Source organism: Diospyros lotus, chromosome 1, assembly GCF_014633365.1.
Source record: "Diospyros lotus cultivar Yz01 chromosome 1, ASM1463336v1, whole genome shotgun sequence".
In the NCBI taxonomy this organism is placed as follows: domain Eukaryota; kingdom Viridiplantae; phylum Streptophyta; class Magnoliopsida; order Ericales; family Ebenaceae; genus Diospyros; species Diospyros lotus.
In genome coordinates, this window is record NC_068338.1 from 43,727,789 (window position 1) to 43,751,250 (window position 23,462).

General features: G+C 34.7%; 1 protein-coding gene across 1 annotated transcript; it reads left to right on the forward strand.

Annotated features, from left to right (window-relative positions):
- Positions 1-8,441: 8,441 nt before the first annotated feature.
- LOC127801011 (pumilio homolog 2-like) lies at positions 8,442-21,455 on the forward strand. Its single transcript, XM_052335767.1, has 9 exons — positions 8,442-9,467; positions 12,777-14,341; positions 14,432-14,573; positions 14,707-14,814; positions 15,723-15,935; positions 16,049-16,159; positions 18,142-18,336; positions 19,993-20,167; positions 20,953-21,455. Exons 1-9 carry the CDS (start codon positions 8,895-8,897, stop codon positions 20,997-20,999), a joined length of 3,129 nt encoding a protein of 1,042 aa, XP_052191727.1. The 5' UTR covers positions 8,442-8,894; the 3' UTR covers positions 21,000-21,455.
- The last annotated feature ends 2,007 nt before the right edge of the window (positions 21,456-23,462 follow it).

Below are 23,462 nucleotides of genomic sequence, written 5' to 3' on the forward strand. Positions count from 1 at the left end.
AAAATGGGCATAGCAGGGAAATTTGATGTGGTTGTGACGAGTGTTCCGCCCGTCGGTACCTGCAAGCACTCCGATGCTCAAGTAAGTGTGAGAGTCAGGAGCAACTGTGTAGCTGTAGGCTAGCAAAAAAAACATACCCTTGGCTCTGAAGCAAGTTGGCAGATATATAGGAAAAGAAAATGTTCTCTTAGGTACGTCATGTGTCTGCAGGTGATGAGACTGAATATCCAATACCGGAGGAAGTGCCTGGATGGCTGCATGGCACCGACGAAACCCTCATTAATGGGGATATTAATGGGGATGAAAATTGTCATTAATGAGGATGAGATCTGAGGTAGGCACGCGAAAATCTAGAAATGGCTGCAATGATGATATTATAGGCGAGTATAGGGTCAAGATGGGACCGCCATGGGCTAAGAAAATTGGCCGATAAGATAGGGACAAGTTGGGTCTGGATGGCCTAGCCAGAATAACCCCTAGCCCACAAGTGTTCTCTGGTTACTTTTACGGCCTTCTTGTTATGTGAGTTGATCAATTAGGCCATCGAGTTGGAAACGTCATTGGGACCTCATAATATTGCTGGGAGCTCGCTAGAAGTATCGTTGGGGGCTCACTAAGAGTATCACTGGGAGCTCGTTTAAAGCCTGTTTGATCTCGCGATCTAAGCTTGGGATCCAGCGAAGTATGAGCTTGCTTCAACGAACTCAACTTGGAGTCTACTGGGCTTTAGGTGATTGGACTGATTTGTTGGATCGAGCCTAGCTCATAAGAAATAATGCGAGAAATACCCGTAACACTCTAAATGAAAAAAATCATAATAGAAAGGGATTTGATAATATTGAATCATATTTTAGTGAATCTCATTTTCTTTAACATTTTTTTTTTGAACTCTCTCCATATCTCTCAAGAACCCAACAATAGGGTTTTTGCCAAAAAAAAACCCATTGGGAGAGATTTAGAATTCAGAATTTTACTCAATTTATTACTTAACAATAATGTCTCTTCAAAACATGAAAATATCTACTATGGCAATGAAAAAATAACATGGTATGATAATATTAATTACTAAATATTTTACATTGAATTTATTTATTTATAAAATATCAAAGATAATTTGATATTTATCTAATACATCAATCATGATATAATTTGTTACTATACCATGTTACGTGGTATTATCATTTTTTTTAATCATGTTCTCACTTAAAAAAAAAAGAAAATGCTATTGGTACACCTATTTTGTACATTTTGAGATATATAAGGAGGTATTATGATAAAAAAATCTCTCATGAGGCGCATGTGAGACGCATGATATTTTGGTCATAATACCCCTTATGTAATTTAAAATGTACAAAATAGATGTATATTTAGCATGATTCTAAAAAAAAATACAATAAGTACTTGTTGATTGATGCCGCAAAATTGTGGATAAAAAACAAAATGAGGGGAAGCGTAAAAGAGGACAAGGCTGATTTCGGCAGAAATTTGTGTTAAAGTGATCCAATTCTGACACGTAATGGGTAAATGAATGTCACGTGACGTGCTGCATCTTATCTTATCACCTAGAAGAAGACTAGTTCATAATTGTATTTTCATCCGTCACATTGCATATCAATATCATAAGGGCATTTTTTAAAGGATCATCACATCACAGATCGTAGCTAAATGAATAGTTAGTGCGTGGCTTTCAGCGTTCATGTTTTCAGTGCATGAAGTTTAATTACATCAGGGTTCAGATTCAGGAAGCAAAAAGGCCTGCAATGCGAAGTGGGAAACTTTCAGCAACCAACCAATTTATTCCACTGGTCTACAAAGGATATTCCCATATAGAATATTAAGCTATGCAATAGTTCGGGTGACTCGGGTTAATGTAACAAGCGGGCCGGGTCTAGGTGATGCTGGGCTGCTAATTTTAAATAAATTTTATTTTTTTAAAAGCTTTAAAATTATATGATCAAAATTTAAATTTTGTTTTTAAATATATATAAATAGTCTCTGTAATACCCTGAGAGCCCAGAGAGATTAGTATATATCGAGGATAGTGTAAGAAAGGAAACAACACCAGCTGGATACCTTTTGGGCTGAATGTTGGCAAAGAACTCCCAAATTAAGCGTGCTTAACCTGGGGTAATCCAGGGATGGGTGACCCCTGGGAAGTTCGTGTAGGCCCATCAGGGTAAATTGTTCCGGTCCTTCCTATCGCTCGAACGGGATGTTACAAATGGTATCAGAGCCGACCCTTGGCGAAGGCGGTCCGATGAGGGCGAGGAGTGGCGCCGGGGCTTGAGGGCCTGTACAAGGAGCGGCTTCTAGCAGACTTCTAGGATGGCAGCCCCCAAGGGGAGATCTGAGACCAGTTGTAAGGTCGCATGACGAGGATGTCATGTGCTTAAGGGGGGAGAATGTAATACCCCGAGAGCCCAGAAAGGTTAGTATATATCGAGGATAGTGTAAGAAAGGAAACAACACCAACTGGATACCTTTTGGGCTGAATGTTGGCAAAGAACTCCCAAGTTAAGCGTGCTTAAGCTGGGATAATCCAGGGATGGGTGACCCCTTGGGAAGTTCGTGTAGACCCATCAAGATAAGTTATTCCGATCCTCCCTATCGCTCGAACGGAATGTTACAGTCTCATTTAGTGCAATTCAACATTTTTTAAAATGCTGAATTCCATGACCACGACATGACAGTGCAAACCACTGCAACTGAACAAAAACCTTGTCAATAGGAAATGACACCCATTATTATTAATTAAACATATTAATTAGTCTTCGCACGCCTGAGGGTGGAGAAATTATAAAGGAGTGATTGAACCACCACTTTAAATAGTTGGCAGTGTAGTTGTACTATTTGGTTGTTCTTCATTTGTGAAGCGAGTCAGTGTCTGCTTTCAACAGACTGATATCAAGAGTAGTGATTGCAATTAGCCTAAACTTCAAATGGTAAAGTGCATATTTTTTCCTTTAATGAATAATATTTTGTAGATAAATTGTATTAGATTTATTTTGTTTGTAATTTTATTTCTTTGTGCAAATATCTCTAATGATTTAAAAATATCTCTAAATATGCATGTGACTTATTTGTTTTCAGTTAGACACTTCATCCCTCGTTTTAATACATCTCTGGATAAGGTGTTTGATTAAAATAATTAAATTATAATAATATTTAAAATTATTTTTAAATTATAAAAATTTAAAGATGCATCTGAATATTTTACTTGAACCAAAAAAAAAAAAGAAGCCATAATCATATTGAAAATAAAAAATATTTTAATCCCTGTATATTTCTCCACAAATAACTCAAATTATAAAAAATTATCAAATCAATTTGTCCATATTTTTACCATAAAAGTTGACATCCATATCGCGTTAACTTAAGCACCATACTTTAGACGTTACTTGCACAAAGGTAACACGAAAGAATTAAGGACACGTGCTGCTCGGCAACGACACGTGCAGAATATCCTATTGATCCACGCACTGCAATGGGTGCGTGACTTTTAGTTCTCTTTAAATTTGCACAGTAAAACGTCATTAATTATTGTCCACCAATGGATTCTCAAATTTTCTTATCATATTTATTTAATTTTGGAAATTAAAAAAATTGAAAAACCATGTTTGGAGAGTTTCCCCTCTCTGCACAAATGAATATAGTTTTTATTTTTTTAAAATAAAATCACCAAATTAAGTGAACAGTACTGCCTGTTAATATGAATCAGTTTTTTTCCCAAATACTTAGCCACAAGATAAAATATACAATTTATTTTCAAACAATTAAATTTAGTGCTGTACTAATATAAGTGTCATCTCTCTCCCTCTAATGTACACGTATTTGTTTTTATTATTACTTAAATATAACAATGAATATATACTTACATGAGAGTATTTGTTTCGAGTTTCTAATATTCGAGAGATCTATAAAAATAGAAGCAGTTAAAGGTGTGGGGTATTTTTCGGGTGAGTTATTTAACGGTTAAGTTAGTATTTAGATAAATATAGGAAAATAAATATATTATAATATAAGTAGAGCTTTTGTATTATCTTAAATTGATAAATAATTACTTATTTATAGTGATAAAATTGATAGGTGAAGGAGCATCTATGTCGTTCAAATAATCTATTTTGATTTTTCAGATAAAGACACTGGAACTAGTATTAACACATTCTCAGACACACGAGAGAATTTTGGAAGAGTCTTCCAAGAATGGTTGAAAGAAGCCTTTGAAAAAATATCTAAAAGGCACCCCAGAGAGGCCTCATGGTCTTCATTTTTTAGGTTTCTTCTTATTAAATCCATCTTGAATTTCAGCATACTTTATTGGACACAACAATTTTAATTGGTCAAATATAAGAATTATCTTGATATTTAGGCTATGTTTGGTTTAATATAATACTTTATATTAAAAAGTATATAAACATTTTTATCTTATTTTATGGTGTTTAACTTGTATTTATAATTATTAAAAACTAAAATCTACTCTCAAATACATACGAAGTATAACTTTTGTATTAGTATATAAAACATATAAGCCACAATAATATACTTTACATATTGTTTGGGAAAATAGTTTATTACAAATTATTTTATGTAACATACTATATGTAAAATATATATTTTTTGGTATAAAAGTATTTCTACCTTAGTTTTATGTAAAATATTTTTTTAATAATATTTTCTCATTTTATATTTAGAGTTAACATAAATAGAATATTTAAAAAAAAAAACCTGAAAACAAACAAAGGCTTATATTATGAAATATTTCAAATTGTTTTATAATGTTTAGATACTCCAAAATATTATTGTATACATGGTGGGTATGTTACACAATCTGTATACGTACATATATTGATATGAAAGAATACGTTTATTATACATATAAGGAAGAGAATTAAAAAATTAATAAAATTTTACCAATATATTAATTTTACGTGGAGACCGCATCTATTGTAAATAATGTTAATTAAATATTAGATAATTAAAATTATATTAGTTAAATCATAATTAGGTTAAATGTAATACAAATAATAATTCAAGAAAATAAAAGAAAAGAAAGAAATAATGTCATTATTTAAATGCCAATGGCAGTGGCTTCCAGCAGCTACGATCGTTAGAACCTACCAATTCTAACTCTTTTAGTATATTAAGGAGTTGTAGTTTTAATAACTTCTTAAGTTGTTTATAATTGTTTTTTTAATACAAGATCTTAATTGATTACTCATTATTCCTTTTCAAGTAAATCTATTTATTATCTCAAAAATTGTTATGGTGGCTGATGATGATTTTCGGGACTGACTACCACGTGTCACCTCTGCAAATGGACCATGAGAATCGGATCTCGGACTTGGTGATGTCAGACCTCGGTGATAGGACCTGTAAGACAACGGAGTGGCAGGGCTAGGGTCTCCGGGAGTGGACTCCGACGTTCAAATCGGTAGAATAAATGCAAGTCGTAATAAATGTAAGAGTTGTAGAACTTGGCCTACATAGTGAGAATTCTTGTCCTTTTATATGTAGACCCATTATAGGATACTCGGGATAAACCCGTGTTGAGCGGGGGCACAACTCCTGAGAATCTCGGTCAAGGTGGAACAGGTCTTGCGGCCCGGCCCGGATTTCTCGAACTCCGCTTCGAATTGTTGACTTGTCACGTGTCAGTCTCTCAAGCGATCCACGTGGCGAGTAAGACCGTTGGCATATAGGAATATTTTGATAATTTTAGATGATGCCAGATCAATGGCGACGTAAGAATTTGACCAACCACGCACTTCTCTGCAAGAGTTCTACTAAGAAATAGATGCATGGGAGATGTTTTTAATCAGTGATTGTTCATGTGAACCTGTTGCTTTGTTTTTTTTCAATTCTTTCTTTCTATATTATCTCTTCTTTTTATTTGTAGGTTATTAGAGCCATAATTTAGTCCCTTTTTTTTTTTTTGGACAAAGGAGTATTCATGGCCAAGAGATTAAGGGTATTTCCAAGAAGAACTCATCATTTTAGACAATTGAAAAAGATGGGTTCAAATAGTTAAAAGCCCATTGCCGATTGATAGGTAATGGATTTCAGTCTACATTTTTTTAAAATTTAATTTGATTTATATCTTATTTGACTGTGGAGAGATATTTAGGCTAAAAGATATATCATATGGAACTTCTAAGAGACATTTTCAAATTGTAAAAAGTCTCCATGTAAATAATTTATACTATAGTATCTAGGCAATTCACCTTTTTATTTAATATGAGATTAAAGAATTACATTAGTGTTAAAAATCATTCATGTGTAAAATTTAGTCTATCTAACCATTTCTTAGGATGACTATCATTGCGTGGTTCTTGATATTCGTGTCTTCGATTATTTCAGGGGAGTAAATTGTAGGTTGACCCTCAACCCCTTGCGTAGAGCAAGAATTGAACTCGCAACTTATTAGATTAATAATAACATATTACTCATCCGATCACTTGATCTATACGTTACGGATCTCATCTAATCATTTCTTACTCATTGGGTTGGATTTCACATAACTAGATCCATGCTCTACTTATTATATGTATGATTTATACAACCCACTATAATAACTCTTAATGGATTATTAGTGATAGATAATCACCTAAACTATAAAATAAAATAAAAATTTGTACTCAAATTTTAAACTTCTGATTCCTGTTTAAACTTGAATTTTGAGAATCGCTTCCTTGAAGGTTCATCACCACAATTGTTTTAAGGGAAAATAGACCATTTTGAAATATGATGATTGACTATTAAAAATATTGAAAAAGTTTGAACATAATGTATTATTCTAAAAACAAAATGTTTTTCAATTTACAAATATAATTATTCTATTTCTCTCACGCTCCAAACTAGTTAGGTTATATGTTTGGACTAAGGGTATAGAGGAGGAAGGAATATGTTTAAATAAAAAAAAAAAAAAACAAACAAAAGGAAGCGGATAGAAGGGATCCCATCCCCCTTATTTCTCCAAATTTCCATCTCCTAGCCTGGTAACGAATGACAACATTTTTTAATAAACATATATTATAACTATTCATTTTTCTTTCACTTTCTTTTAGTAAATAAAAAAAAAATTCTATTAACATGAGTGACGTGACGAGAGACCGCACAAGATAATAATACCCAAAAAGAAAATTCTCTTCATTTTTCTTATTAAACATCCAAATCAAAAAATATAACTCTTTCTCCATCCTTCACACTCCCTCTCTGTTCTTTTCTTTTACAAACCATTCCTTTCTCTTCTCACCAGACCTTCCAAACATGACCTGCCTTGTTCATGTTTAAATTTTAAAAAGTTATTAAGTTATGATTTAGTTTTGGTTTGTGTTACAAAATAACATAAGCTAACCCATAAAGTATAATATGCATTCAATATTCATTAGATATAAGATGTCAATGTGGAATATTTTTTTAAAATATTTGAATAATCAATTTTTTGTTTAAATTTTTTAATAAAAATGTTCATACAAAATAAAGATTTACATAGAAAGGTAAAAAATTTACACAATTTTTTATATTACTCATCGTGGTTTATTACAATTCTATTGTTTAATTTAATTTAGAATATAAGCAAATCGTTGGTTATGATTGGGATTGCGCACGCCTAACTTTCCTTAATTGAAATTTATTTTACTCATACATAATAAAATAATAGTAAATTAAATAATTGTAATATTATTATCATTTTATCTAATCTAATATTTTATTTATTATTTGTTGGTTAGGTTTTATGCACATTATTTCTCTAAGTTGCCAGTATATTTTTAACTTAAAAAATTATAACAATTGAAAATGTGTAAAGAGTATATTCTGTTTCTTTTATCTATTTTTATTGAATAATATTATTTATGCATGAGGGTTTATAGATAGGTTGAATGATCATTTTGTCATTTCGTTTTTTTTTTTCTCTTTCTTTTTCAAATGAAAGACACAATACTGAGACGATGAAGAGAAGAAAATTGTGAGAGGCGATTGTTGAAAAGAAAGATGAGAGAGGAGAGAAAGGAGATAATAAGAGATGAGAAATATCGTCAATTTAAATTTAAAATATTATTAATTTATCGTGACAATTTATTCAATTTCTCACTAAAAAACCATATATGTAAAACTCCTTATACAAATAATATTACTCCTCTTTATTTTCAATAGTGATAAATGATTATAATATATTGTTAAAAATAATGGGCATTTTTTCAATGTATCATACTCAAAAAAACAAAAGGAAAATGATGCAGCAAATAAAAAAAAGAAAAAAAATCCAAATTAGAAATTTAGATAGAATAAAAAATGAAAACCGCTGTCCAAATTAGCCAAACTGGTCCTAATTAAAAATAGAAAATATCCAAACCCACAATCCAGCATTAAATCCATGAAATAAAACCCTAAGGCAACCACAGTAAGAACAAATCTCCCAAGAATCAATCCCACCCGTTCATCATACCATCCAACGTTCCACGCCGCTCCACTGCTCGTGCTTATCACTCCATTTCCCTTCACTTCGCACTGTTCTTCTTCTTCTTCCTCTCACGCTCTTCGCCCACTCTCTCTCTCTCACTGAACCTTTTTCTCTCTCTCTGAAAATGACGGAAGCCATTGTCGATAGCCGAGACAAGCACCTGAAGATTCTTCATTTTCTCGTGCGATCTTTGTATTTATGAGTGAATTTTCCAACTGACTGTTTAACCAATCGTTCGCACGCCGGATTAAAGCTTTACTTTTGTTGTTAGATTGACGGTTCTGGTGGTGCAATTAACTTGCTCGAAGCTCTAACTCCACAAAGATCGTGTCTTCGGAGCTTTTCTTTTTGTTTATTTAATTTTTTGTTTGTTTTGAGCTCAAGGTTTGGGTATTTGTTGCAGAAATCTTCAGTGTTGTGTTATCTATAGGTTATGATTACTGATAATTACCGAGAGATGCAATCGATGCTTCAGAGCAACGATTACGGCGAGGAGTTAGGGTTGTTGCTCAGAGAGCAACGGAGACAAGAGGTGAGTGATCGGGACCGAGAGTTGAATATGTACCGTAGCGGTTCGGCGCCTCCGACGATCGAAGGATCATTGAGCGCCGTGGGAGACTTGTTCGGCCAAGGCGGTGCCAATTTCGGCGGCCTGTCCGAGGAGGAGCTGAGGTCTGATCCGGCGTACATTTCGTATTACTATTCGAATGTGAATCTGAACCCTCGGCTTCCGCCGCCCCCTCTTTCGAAGGAAGATTGGCGGCTTGCGCAGCGGCTGCCGGGGTTGGGTGGGATTGGAGATAAAAGGAAGGTGAGTAACGACGGAGGTAGCAACAGCAACAGTTCCCTGTTCTCGAAACAACCTGGTTTCAATGAGAAGAAGGAAGATAACGGAATCGAGTCCAGGAAGCTGCAGGGAACTGCTGAGTGGGGCGGTGATGGACTCATCGGATTGCCGGGTTTGGGATTGGGGAGCCGGCAGAAGAGTATAGCAGAGATCATTCAGGTGATTTTCCTGGAATGGGATCTCTTTTTAAATTAGTTACTCTTATCAATTTTAACAACTCTGCTCTCTGAATGTTAGTGGTGATATGGTAAAGCGCCTTGTAATTTATTCAAATTTGTTTACTTGAATTGTATCCGCATTTTTTCTATAGTATTCTTATGCATACAAGGTGATTTGAGTTTATGCTTCTGTTATCAATTTGATAGGTTTTAAGATTCATATTTGATTTTATTCTTTGATGCTTATTGTTGTATTCATGTTTTTTATATTGGTAATGTTTACTGACTATCTGTTTACACGGTGCTGGTCATTGCTATTTGAATTTGAATTGATTTTAGTTTTTGATAGGCTGATTAGTGCTAATTCTTCCTAAAATGCCGAGCTTGCATTTTTATGTTCTCAGCATGGTTCTACCTATTTGATTTTGGTTTGAATCTCTTTCTTTGTCTGTATCCTAACTGTAACGCATCATGTCACGAGAAAGAGGGTGATCTGCTTTTCTGTAATGATGGAATGAAGAATAGCCTACATGCCCTTGCTTTTAGCATTGAGCGTGGAATCATTGAAAGTGAGATGGAACCTGTGACTTGATAGCGAGTGTCTCTGTGCTTTCTCACTCTTCTGGTAGTGTCTAAGAACTTGTGTTATTTTTGATTTGGGAATGGCATTAGAGAGTTCTTATGTTGTTCTTCCTTTCCTACCTTCGATCTTGAGTTGTTTGGAATCTAATTTGTATAATATCGTTCTAGTGCTTGGAATGTTGACTAGCATCTATTTGCAAGAGCCAACAACATAATTGGATGATGACTATTGATCAATCCCCCTTAACTGTGAAGTAAATGGAGTTCATTTTTATCTCAGCTTATATTCTTGTGTTCACATGTTTTATATAAAAGTAATTGGCCTTTATAATTATTGGTGTTACAAATTCATGCACGGAAGCACAGAGACTGTGAAGTTCTTATGTTATTTTTGATTTGGGAATGGCATTAGAGAGTTCTTATGTTGTTCTTCCTTTCCTACCTTCGATCTTGAGTTGTTTGGAATCTAATTTGTATAATATCGTTCTGGTGCTTGGAATGTTGACTAGCATCTATTTGCAAGAGCCAACAACATAATTGGATGATGACTATTGATTAATCCCCCTTAACTGTGAAGTAAATGGAGTTCATTTTTATCTCAGCTTATATTCTTGTGTTCACGTGTTTTATATAAAAGTAATTGGGATTTATAATTATGGGTGTTACAAATTCATGCATGGCATGAAATTTCCTTTAAACTTTAATGGTTTTGTCAATATGACATGTACAAGTTGGATTTTCTTTTTCCATTTGTTCTCATTCTCTGTGAGTAAGTCTTCCAAGTGGTCCATTCACCTTGATGCAGAATGGAACCTAAACATGTATCTATGTCCATGTAACATAGCTTGTGTAGAAAAGTACCAAATTCTAAGTGCTCACATACGTAGGCGTGTTGGTGGTGCCTTGGCATATGCTATTTGCATATTATTGTCTTGGTGGATGAGATAATAGAGCATGCATATACTAAGCTTGTGATAGGGAGGGACATTTTAGAATCCAAATGTTTGAAGTTGAGCGGATGGAAAACCAAATACGTGGAATATAAGTTTAGTAAAATCGAAGTGTGGATGAAGAATGGTGAGACTTGAAGGTCAAGACACTCCAAGAAAATATTGTTTTAAATATGTTGGATCAATTGTCTAAAAAGATGGGAAGATTATTAAGGATGCTACCCACAGGATTAAGGTAGAATAGTTAAAATGAAGAAGTGCGATTGATGTTTTAAGTGATAGTAAAATGGGCTTAAAGCTAAAGAGAAAATACTGGAAGGCTATCAGATAGGTCTGTTAAATCTATATTGCCAGCCTCACTTACTGGGATTAGGGTTTAATATGTAATTACTTTAATGTAGGCATGTTGGCCTTTTCTAAGGTTGCTTACAAGTACAACTCTTGTGAATGGGGACGCCTTTTTTTAATTATTATTATTATCTTGGCCTTTTTTGTCTCATTGGCATGCTTCTTGCTTCCTGTCGCTAACAGATGTTGACTCTGTGTGTGTGTTCACCTTCATGTGTGTATGCATCTGTTTATCTATATATCTTTCTTTCCTATCATTTCGTTTTTGTTCTTTTGATCTCCATCTAAATCTTTGCTCACCTTCTAGTTTTCTTATTATTTTAACTGTTGCATCCTATTCTAGATCTCACAAGTCCTATTCTACTGAAATTGTCAATGCAAAAATTTATTAGGTATCAAGGGTTATGAACTAAATATGGATGATGCATCAGAAAAAATATACAATGGAAATACTTGTCTCTAAAATATTTAGGTAACACTACCTACGCTCCTTGGTGTGGACATTACAGTTGTTTCCCATGTACCCAAAAAAACAAAGGGTAACAGGGGATATGTACTAAGATGGTTGATGCATCATAAAATATACAATGGAAATACTTCTCTCCTTGAGTTCTTAAATAAGCCCAAATGGAAAAAGCATATTAGAAATCACTTAAGTTTTTTTCCAAAATTTATTAGGTAACAAGCGCTATGAACTAAGATCGTTGACATATCATTAAATAAATAATGGGAATATTTGAATCTGCTTGTGTGCTGAAATATGTGTGAATGGAAAGCATATTAGAAATAACTGTAGTTATTAATTCATATGATTTTGCTGACCTTGCTAGCAGTAGCAACTGAAGCTTTGCAGCTTATGGAATTTTTGTTGCCTCAATTATGGTGGGGATTTAAAGATAGGCCAACAAGTGCTGTCTGCATTGTCTTATAATTGCCATCGCAGGTCTTTGTTATGTATTGGCATTATTTGCATATAATATGTACACTGTAGATAATGATAGGGATGGGACCAAAATCAGACATTTGCATTAGATCAAGTTGGAACTGTCATCTTTCTATATCTTGATGTATGTTTTAACTTTTTAATTTTTTATTGGAGATATTTGTTTTCCCAAACTTCTCTTTATCCCTCAAAGCATGACTGAAAAGAGTTGGGGTACATGTTGCCTATTATTTTCGGGACAAAGAAATTCACCTTGCATCAGATGGCTTTCTGTAAGCTGAGACTTCTAACTCATGGTCTTTTGATGTGTAGACTTCCCTTTAATCCTTTCAGATTTCCGTTGGCCCTGAAGCTGGGTTCAAGCACCTCCTTTTTTCTTTTATGTATATTTAACGCTCACCCATTTTGATGATGTGGTCCTAGGTAATTTATTTCTTCCAGGTGTGAGCTGTATTTCTGAATTAGCCACCTTGTTATTTTACTGCAGGATGATCGAAATAATGCAGCATCTGTTTCTAGACACCCATCTCGTCCTGCTAGCCATAACGCATTTGATGAGAGTGTTGAGACTTCTGAATCCCACTTTGCTCATCCGCACCAAGACCTGGTGGCATTGGACCCTTTACATTCTGGTGCAAACATCCAAAGCAAGGTTTCAGTTCAGAACATTGGTTCGTCTGCGTCTCACACTTATGCTTCTGCTCTGGGTGCCTCCTTGTCAAGAAGCACCACTCCTGACCCTCAATTGATGGGCAGGGCTCCTACGCCTCGCATTGCTCTTGGGGGAGGTAGGGCCAGCTCTATGGATAAAAGAAGTTTTAATGGCTCAAACTCATTCAATGGTGCCTTGGCTGGTATTAATGAGACTTCAGATCTCGTAACTGCTTTATCTGGTATGACTCTATCAACTAGTGGGCCAGTAGATGAAGAGAACCATTCCCGGTCTCTAATTCAACAAGAGATTGATGGTCATGCAAAACTTTTCCATCTGCAAAGTGATCAGGACCATATTAAACAACATGCTTATCGGAATAAGTCTGAATCGGGAAATTTTCATTTGCATTCTGCTCCACAATCAGCCAAAGCGTCCTATGCCAATCTGGGTAGAAATAGTGCGATAGGGATAGATCTAAACAACTCATCCTTGATGGCTGATGGACAAACGGAACTACACAAACCTGTATACACTGCTAAATCATACTTAAATGGACCTTCGACACCAATTCTGAATGGCAGAGGAAGTTCACCATCCAACTATAACAATTTGGATAGTCCAAATTCCCCGTTTTCAAGCTATGGGTTAAGTGGGTATGCTGTAAATCCTGCATCACCACCTATGATGGGAAACCCAACTTCCAACTTGCCCCCTTTGTTTGAAAATGTTGCTGCTGCATCAGCAAGGGGTGTATCTGGCATAGATTCAAGGGCGTTAGGTGGGGGTGTGGCCTTAGGGCCTAATTTGATGGCTGCAGCAGCAGAGTTGCAGAATCTTAGCAGAGTTGGGAATCACAGTACAGGGAATCCTCTGCAGATGCCACTCATGGATCCCCTATATCTTCAGTACCTGAGAACAACTGATTATGCTGGTGCACAGGTTGCAGCCCTCAATGACCCAATAATCGATAGAGAAGGCACTGGAAATTCATACATGGATCTGAATGAACTTCAAAAAGCTTACCTGGGTGCATTGCTTTCGCCTCAGAAATCACAGTATGGTCTTCAATATCTTGGCAAATCTAGTAGCTTAAATTACAATTACTATGGAAGCCCAACATTTGGTCCTGGCATGTCCTATGCCGGAAGCCCATTGGCAGGCTCCCTTTTTTCAAACTTCAGTATTGGATCTGGGAGTCCAGTCAGGCATGGTGAGAGAAACTTGCGTTTTTCTTCTGGGCTGAGAAACTTGGCTGGCGGTGTCATGGGTTCTTGGCATCCAGATGCTGTTGGTAACTTGGATGAGCAATTTGCTTCCTCATTATTAGATGAGTTTAAGAGCAATAAAACAAAGTGTTTTGAGCTTTCAGAAATTGCCGGTCATGTTTTTGAGTTCAGGTATGTATTACTGGTTATATTCATGCACTCGCCTTTTGTCCAAGTAGCCCTGGGCTTTTATTTACTTATTCAAAAACCCTGAATTAGCAGTGCCGATCAGTATGGTAGTCGATTTATTCAGCAGAAACTTGAAACCGCCTCAACAGAGGAAAAAAACATGGTCTTTCATGAAATTATGCCCCATGCTCTGGTACTGATGACTGATGTGTTTGGTAACTATGTGATTCAGAAGGTACACTTGTTTCTACATTAGTTTGTATTTGACTGGGTCACTGAGCTTCTACTTATTTAGTTATGTTGTAATGGGATAGAATCATTATTGAAAATTTTATGTTGCTGATGTTTGCTGCTTTTGTGTACCCCAGTTTTTTGAACATGGAACTGCATCTCAGATTAGAGAGTTGGCTGACCAACTCACTGGTCATGTTCTGAACCTCAGTCTTCAAATGTATGGTTGCCGAGTAATCCAGAAGGTAATATTTACTCCTTGGCCACAACTTTTCATTGGATCAAGTCTATTTATATTATTATCTGGCTAATAGTTTGTGATCTTTGAGGATCCCACAGCTCCTTGCATGCTACTACAAACACATGGCTTTGGCTTAAGAACATCATCTAACATCTTATAAGTTGGTTGAGGATCTAGATAGAGGACAGCTGCTTTTGTGCCATCTTCCATTTACTGAAGTATAGGTATCAGCGGAGCTTGTTCTAGAGTACTGGCAAAAAGGCAGCAGTTACGAATGTGTGAATTGGTGTACAGGAGTCTATTCTCTAATAAGCTGAAATTTAAGTATTGATTAAGGCTAAATATTCCTTTTTTGGATTTTTCAGCATCCTAAAAGTTTAATGTATTTTCCAGCAGTTACTAATGTATGAATTGGTGTACAGAGTCTTTTCTCTAATAAACAGAATTTTAAGTATGGATTAAGGCTAAAATTCCTTTTTGGATTTTTCAGCACGCTAAAAGTTTAGTATATTTTTGCTTATCAACACAATCCTAATAGTTGCCTTGGTTTATCAGGTCTTTCTCAATTAGATTTTGTCCTATAATATTTTTAATTAATTTATTTTTTACATTGTCAATAACACCATTTTGTTATGCTCATATAATACAATCAATCTTTCCATTTGAAATTAAATAGGAATCAGTTTGAGATTTATCATAGATGCTCAATCTAGAAGAAGGTCCATGGTCCTTGGTAGTTGTTGTTTGAATAAACATTAGAAGTATGAAGTATCTTATAATTGAGGACCTGAATTCTGGAATTTACTTTTATCATTTATATCCAAGAGTATCATAGACCAAAGTGAACTGTGACATACTTTAATCCTGATATTATTGCTGAAGTTACTGACATGTTTTTGATAAAATATCAAGGCTATAGAAGTTGTTGAACTGGATCAGCAGACCAAAATGGTTGCAGAGCTTGATGGTCATATCATGCGTTGTGTACGTGATCAGAATGGCAACCATGTTGTCCAGAAGTGCATTGAGTGCATACCTCAAGAAGCTATTCAATTCATTATCTCAGTATTCTATGATCAAGTAGTGGCTTTATCAACCCATCCATATGGTTGTCGTGTCATACAGGTTAAGAAACTGCTGTTTTTACCTTATTAGTAATTTCTATATTTTCACACTTGCCAGAGTGTGAAATGGACGTACTGAGTAGGATTATAATTCAGTATCCTTTCATGTTACAGAGAGTCCTGGAGAATTGCATAGATCCAGAAACACAACGAATAGTAATGGATGAGATTTTGCAGTCTGTTTGCATGTTGGCGCAAGATCAATACGGGAACTATGTTGTTCAGGTTTGCTGTATTTCCATGAAATCTTTGCCAAGTATCCTCGTTTCTGCCCATTAAGGGGTTTCCCTATATGATGGATTGTGGATTGTTGACTTGCCTTTTCACATTATCAGTGTACTGGTTAGTGGTTTGTAGAGACCATTATAATTGAATGTGAATTTGTTGGTCTGGTGGAATTTAGTCATTCTTTAGCCTCTTCAGTATGTTAGTCAGGAACTTTCAGTTGACATAGCTGCAGCTTGTCATTCCTTTCCATGTCAGAATATGATCAGCACACTTCTTTTTAGTTATTGTCTTGGTCAACCTGTATCATCCTATTGGATGTTCAATTGAGGAAAAGGTATGTTCAAGTTGTCTGTTACTGATTGAGAATGGGAGAGAAATCACTTGTATTGACAAAGCTTCCCATGGATTTTCCTTTTGTCACTAAACATTCTTTCATGGGCATCCTACTGAAAATTAATTTTCCTTTTAGGCTATCTTTGTTTGGATATATTTTACATTGCAAAAATGTTTTACACAATTTTTTTTTTATCTTATTTTCTGGTGTTTGTTTGCATTGTTAGATATTTTTCAAGAATTAGTTATATGTATATATAAACATTTACATATATATATGCATGAATCACGAATGTATATGTATGTGTGTATGTATATATATGTGTATGCGTGCACACACTTATATGTGTGTGTATGCATATATGCGTGTGCATGTGCATGTGTGTGTGAATATGAGTGTGCATGTATGTATATATGTATTTATTTATAGATATACACATACATATATGTAAGAATGTTTTGACAAAAAAAAAAAAGAGTATTAATTTTGGTGTAAATAATAAAAATGACTTAAAATTTTTGAATTGTCAAGTTATTTTACATCATTTGGTGTAAAATTTTTTCATTATAAAAATATTTTCCATTATTTTTATCAACCAAACATCAAAAACTAGGAAAGTGTTTTTTAGGAAAACATTTTACACCCAAACAAACTGAGCCTTAGTCTAGTTGTTAGCTACTGATTCAAGTCACTTTCATATTTTTCATTAGCATCATAATATATATCACGTTGGTCTGACATTCTTTTTCTCTGCAAGAACCGATACCTGAAATACCAGCCAACTGAATGTGTAAATACTTCATGAGCTTCAGTTTGCATCATGTTTGTGTTATGCATCTAAAGAAAAACTTATCTTTAAATGTGAAGGCTTGTTAGATTTTGTTGTCAGTTTTCATGTGTTACTTTTTAGTCTATGTTTCAAATTTTTGTATTCAGTTGTTTCTAGTTGGAAAAATGAAAATTAGATTTGTTGTTTGATTTTGTTGTAAAAAGTGCAAAGTATTCTTTGATAAATCTATTTATGATTTTTTTCTTCATATAGTGATACAACTTTTGTAAGTTTATGTAAATATAATTTTGTTTTTCATATATATTAGTTTTCTTAACTAATATTTGCAATTACTTGTGAAAATACATATTTTGAAAAGTTATAGAAAAAATCAAGTTAGAAATGGAAACTGAAATGAACACCATTTGGTGTTCCTATGTTTTGCTCTTTTTTTTTTTCTGTAAATGAGTTCATTTTTTTGGAAGCAAAACACCCAACCAAATGGCTTTTTTTGTTTTTGTTTTTTTTCAAAATTTTGAAAATGAACACAAAAAACTAGAAACAACAATGACATCATACGGGCCTTAAATGATTGGATCTCTTATTTTGTTTTAGACTCTACTTCTTGATGCTGTATCTCCATTTATCCTTTAATATGTGTTCAAACACCCCCCCCCCCCCCCCCCCGGGCGCGGGCGGCGAGGCTCTACTTCCTCTTGAGTCTTGACCCTGTCTGTCCATTTAACTCTATACCTGCCCTCTCTGAACTTGAAAACTACAATAATATTTCTTAAGAGAATATTCTTTACGGCCATCCATTCCAGAATATTTGTTGTATTTTATCTATCCTTCTGATTGATTGCTCTCAATTCTCAGCATGTACTGGAACATGGGAAGCCACATGAACGTACTGCTATAATTAATAAGCTTATTGGTCAGATAGTTCAGATGAGCCAGCAGAAGTTTGCCTCCAATGTTATTGAGAAGTGCTTGACTTTCGGAACTCCTGAAGAACGCCAGACCCTAGTGAATGAGATGCTTGGCTCCCCTGATCAAAATGAGCCCCTTCAGGTTATCCTAGAATGTCTTCAAACTTCTGGATATACTTTCTCTTGTTTGTTGCCATATAGCACTTCTTATCCTGCCTTCTTTCCTTTTGAGCTGCATTAGGTGACTGGAGACTGATTCTTCTCCTCAATCAACTTTGCATGTCGGAAACCATTTTTGGACTTGCTTTGTGAATTATAGATAGATTAGTTTAAACCTCCATTTTAATTTACTTTGTTAGTTATTTAAATTTTTTGGGATAGTAAAAAAGATAAAAAAAGCTTTGTGTTGTCTCATTTGATAATTCATTAAAGATCTAATGCTCAGCTCGATTGGTAGTTTCTGTGCAACAGTAGTGTGGGAGATGTCATATTCTTTATTCTTCCACCGACTCGAACTCTGAAATCCATTTGGTGTTCCTTCTGGTGCATAGTCAGTAAACTAAGGATATTAGAGTTACAATCTGCTAAAGGAATTACCAAATAACAAAAAAGAAAATAATAATTGAAATAAATAGATAAATAAAATATAAAAAAAGTCCCTAAGCTTACTTCTAATCACTAGGAGGCTATTTAGTCGTGAAAAATGATTTCTAGTTTCCTATCTCCAATTTTCTGTAGAATCTCCAGTTTTTATTTTCTATAGAAAATTTGGAAAACAGGTTCAAATGTTAAAAGTACAGAAACTAACTTCCAATATAGAAAATTATAACATATGTTCAAAAGAAGAGAGATGTTTTGATTTCTTTTGTATAACTTGTGTTGCAGAAGGAGATGAAGATGATTTGTAAAAATTTTTGGAAAACTGCATTTTTTCCAAATCCCCATATTAACAAGGAAAACTTAGAAAATTCATTTTAGTAGTTTTCCAAGTTTAGTTCAACTTTGGAAAACTGTGTTTTCCAGATCTCCATTTTTCATTTGGAATTTTTTTTATTTGAACAAGTTTTCTAGTTTTCCGTTTTATATGGAGTAAGTTTCTGAAAAACTGGGATTGGTTTCCACAACTAAACAGCCCCTAGCAGTTCTTTAATTTGTAAGAAAGGAGTGAGAGACTCTTTTTAATCTTTACTAAAATGAATGGAGTTTGAGGAGGATTTCTATGTTTTATTAGAATAGAATCAAGTGAGACCATAGGCTCAATCAGCCGTAATTTGTACCACGAAGTATTAACAAAAGAACATTTTCTTATTTAAGCTTAATCTGTTCAAAAGCACGAAAAGTATATCCAACTTAATCAGGATAATTGCTTATTTTTTATTTGGATTACTAATGACCTTAAAGAGTATATGGCAATGGATAGAGATGGTTGGAGTTATAGGATTCCTGTAGCTGACCCTTCCTAGTTATATTAAGGCTTGTGATTGTTGTTGTTACACTTCTTCATCACTATTTCACTTGGCGGCTTTTCGGCTCTTTGTTTGAGGACATCAAAATTTAGATGAATTGTACTTTATAGTTGTATGTAGTTGAACAGAAACTCCAGACATGAGGATAGGCTGACACAAAACTGCCTAGTTATTTGTCATTGTTTGTGCAAATACCTGGATGACAAAAGTTTTCTCATTTTTTGTGGGTTATGTTTGCTTTGTTTTGTGGGTTATGTGCATCCCTATTGCTTGATTCTGTTGATACACACATATCTTCGCTGATGCCTTCTGTTTACTCTTATTGGAGTCAGGTCATGATGAAAGATCAGTTTGCAAACTATGTTGTACAGAAAGTGCTGGAGACTTGTGATGACCAGCAACTTGAACTGATTCTTAACCGAATAAAGGTTCATCTGAATGCTCTGAAGAAGTACACTTATGGAAAGCATATAGTTGCACGCGTAGAGAAACTTGTTGCAGCTGGAGGTACTTGCTCTTCTCCTTTCTTGGCTTATAATTTCTCTCAAGTCTTTTTGCATTCTATCAAATCATTTAGGAGGGGTACTCCCGTTTCTGCAATCTTTTTGGTATCAGTTGTTTGGGACTAGTTTTCTTGTTTAATCAATGAGAGCAGGCTAGTAGTAGAACAGTTGATTGTTGACTTGGTCTTTGTTCAACTTCGCCCATGGTGGGAGATGATTTAAATGCACTGTAGTTGGGGATGTACATAAGGATATACACGCGATACATTTTTTTATTCTTCTTTTCCTCGAGGAAAATAGGACACAGATATCTTTGATATTTTACATAGAACTGTTTCCATTCTTCCTCTCCCATCCTGTCATTTATTCTGTTTCCTTTTTGCTTTAATGTAAGAACTGCATTAAAATTAGTATGCATACAGAAGCAACATAGAGACACCTATGTTTAAAAAAAGAAAAGAACAAAGATATTGGTGGCCTTGCTTAATCCGGAGAGAGTTTATCTTGAGTGCTTCTCTACCTCACCTTATGATTGGCATTCACATGCTATTTGGTATAGAACATGTTAAGCCTTAATCCTACTATTTGGGGTTTACTACGAGAATTTTACTTCACCAGTTACTTCTATCTATTGTCATGTTCAGATGTTCTATTTGATACACACACACACACACACACTCACCCCGCCACAAGGTATGGTATGGCCAGCTCTCAGATTACTGGTAAATTTGGATTTTGTTAGTGTTGGATGATGATGGTTAATCCGACAAAGTGCTTGATGTCTTGCAGAAAGGAGGATCGGCGTTCTGTCTTCATACTCTGCACAGATGGCGTAGAAAAGTAGTTGTACAGCTAACGTGAGGCTAGTATGAGTGCCCTCTTTCTTGGTTCTCTTTGTATGGCTCTGTTTGTTCATTCCGATGAAAAGGAGCCTTGACTAAAAATAAAAATTGTTGGTTGTACTTAAAAAATTGTACATTTTCGACTTAGTTTGAGGATATATATATATATATATATATATACACCTAGAAGCAGCAGCAGCAGCAGCAGGCTTAGCTAAGGCTCAGATGTGTAACTCATCTGATCCCCCTGCAGAGAGGAGATATATAATATTTACTGTACAAGTTTTTAAGGGTGTAAAGAACCAAAAGAAAGAGGGGGAAGATATGTAATCGCTCGTGACTGTACAGAATGTTGCTCAGCTGGAGAGCCTGTGGTCTTCTAGAAGAGGCCTGAAATTTTCTTATGTATGGAATTTGATAATTTTCTTTGGTAAAAGAACTTTCTTTCTACGCCGTTCCTGTCTTCTTGATTAACCAAAGCTGCTGGTTGATATTTTTCTAGATGGCTGCCAGATTGTATTGTTTGGGTAAACAGTCTCTTTTCAATTACAAGCTAAGAATAATAAATAGTCTTTTTTACAAATTAAGAATAATAGTTTCTGCATATATTTTGGACTTGGACTTCGTGAAATATACGAGTGTCTACGTACGCAAGCATATGGTCGACCATAACACAGGGAATTCAACATATTGTCTACTTTTAGTATACCGATCTCTTTTTTTAGTATTTCAAAGATATATATTTTTAGTACAATTGAGAGAACCTTACAACAATCCCAAGTATACTGCCTTTATTGTTCTCCTTGTGATGAGGCTCACAATGGAAAATAACAATGACTGAGCAAAAAGAAAAAAAAAATGAAAATAACAAAATATATTGCAGTTATATTAGTGACTATTTTTCTCTAAATTCAAGACAAATTTAGCAGTTTCTCAGAACACGATTTCAACGATTGCGTGTCTAAACAATGAATTTAAAATTTTAAACTGACAAAATATACCCCCAAAAAATTAAATATTAAATAATAATATCAGATGACGGATTCACTAGAAAAACCAAATCCCGACCCATTCTCCACGATCTTAGCAATGCGTAAGCTTGCCCGCCCAAAGGCAAAGGCAAAGTAAAAGAAGATTCAATCAATACATCAGCTAAGAGTGTATGAAACACTTGTATTAGCATCTATTGTATTTTGGTTTATTTTGTAGTTTGTGACAATGGTGTATTTTTGTTGTGTTGGACTTGTTAGATAGTTTTATTACTCGCTGCTATTGTTTTAATCAATGACATTTCTATAATTAGTCAATAGGTTTTGGTTTACTATTTAAGGTTGAGATCTAAATGAATAAAGTGATAGATGAAGCATTTTTAACTCTCTCGCTCTCATTTATGTGTTAACATGGTATCAAAGCCTTGAAACCCTAGGGTTCTTCTCCGACAATTTTCGATATTGTGCCTTAGGTTTCCTTTCGCTCGTTTTGATTCCCATTCTCGTTGATTCCAATGTCGCGATGTTGTGTTCTTCTTTTGATCGGTGCGAATCTCCTTTGTTTGGAGATTTATGTATTTTTTTTTCGCGAATCTCCTTTGTACAGAGATCCACGATCGTTTATCTTTTTTGGTGATCGGAGTCTTACGATCTCCTTTGATTTGTGTCATTATATTACTTTTATCTCTTTTGCACAAATTGTTCGTTCGATCTATGGCAATAGAAAACCCTAATATGTCTTTTTCCTCGTCATGGCTCGATTCTGCCATTGGCGATGGTTCGAGTCCCTTCTTCTTGCATCATTTTGATAGTCCAGGGCTTATTTTGGTTTCTCAACCCTTGATAGGGGATAATTATACATTTTGGAGCCGTTCGATAATGATTGCTTTATCTGTCAAGAACAAGTTAGGGTTTATTGATGGCTCGATCCAACGTCCTTCTGGTGATGGTTTTCTTCTAAATGCTTGGATTAGAAATAATAATATGGTTATTTCGTGGATTCTTAATCCCGTGTCTAAGGAAATCTTGGCCAATATTTATTTTGAATCGACATGAGATATATGGATTGATATAAAAGAAAGCTATCAACAAAGCAATGGGCCTAGAATCTTTCAATTGAGGTAAGAATTAATGAACTTACTCAAGGTTCTTTGTTTGAAAGTGCCTATTTTACCAAGTTAAAGACTATTTGGGATGAATTGGGGAATTTTAGACCTACGTGTAATTGTAGCAGTTGTATTCGTGGAGGTATTAGGGCTCTTACGGATCATCACCAAATGGATTATGCCATGCTATGCCATTTTTAATGGGATTAAATGATTCATTTGCTCAAGTGAGAGGTTAGTTGTTATTGATGGAACATTTTCCCCCATAAATATAGTCTTTGCCTTAATTTCACAAGAGGAGAAACAAAGGAATGTAGTGATTAATAGGAGAGATCTTGTTTTGTTCAATGCTAAGCATGATA

Coding starts and splice junctions, on each gene's coding strand:
- LOC127801011 (XM_052335767.1), top strand. CDS start 8,895: ATGATTACTGATAATTACCGAGAGATGCAATCGATGCTTCAGAGCAAC. Junction 14,815..15,722: donor GTTGCCGAGTAATCCAGAAG/GTAATATTTACT, acceptor TAAAATATCAAG/GCTATAGAAGTTGTTGAACT. Junction 20,168..20,952: donor GAAACTTGTTGCAGCTGGAG/GTACTTGCTCTT, acceptor GATGTCTTGCAG/AAAGGAGGATCGGCGTTCTG.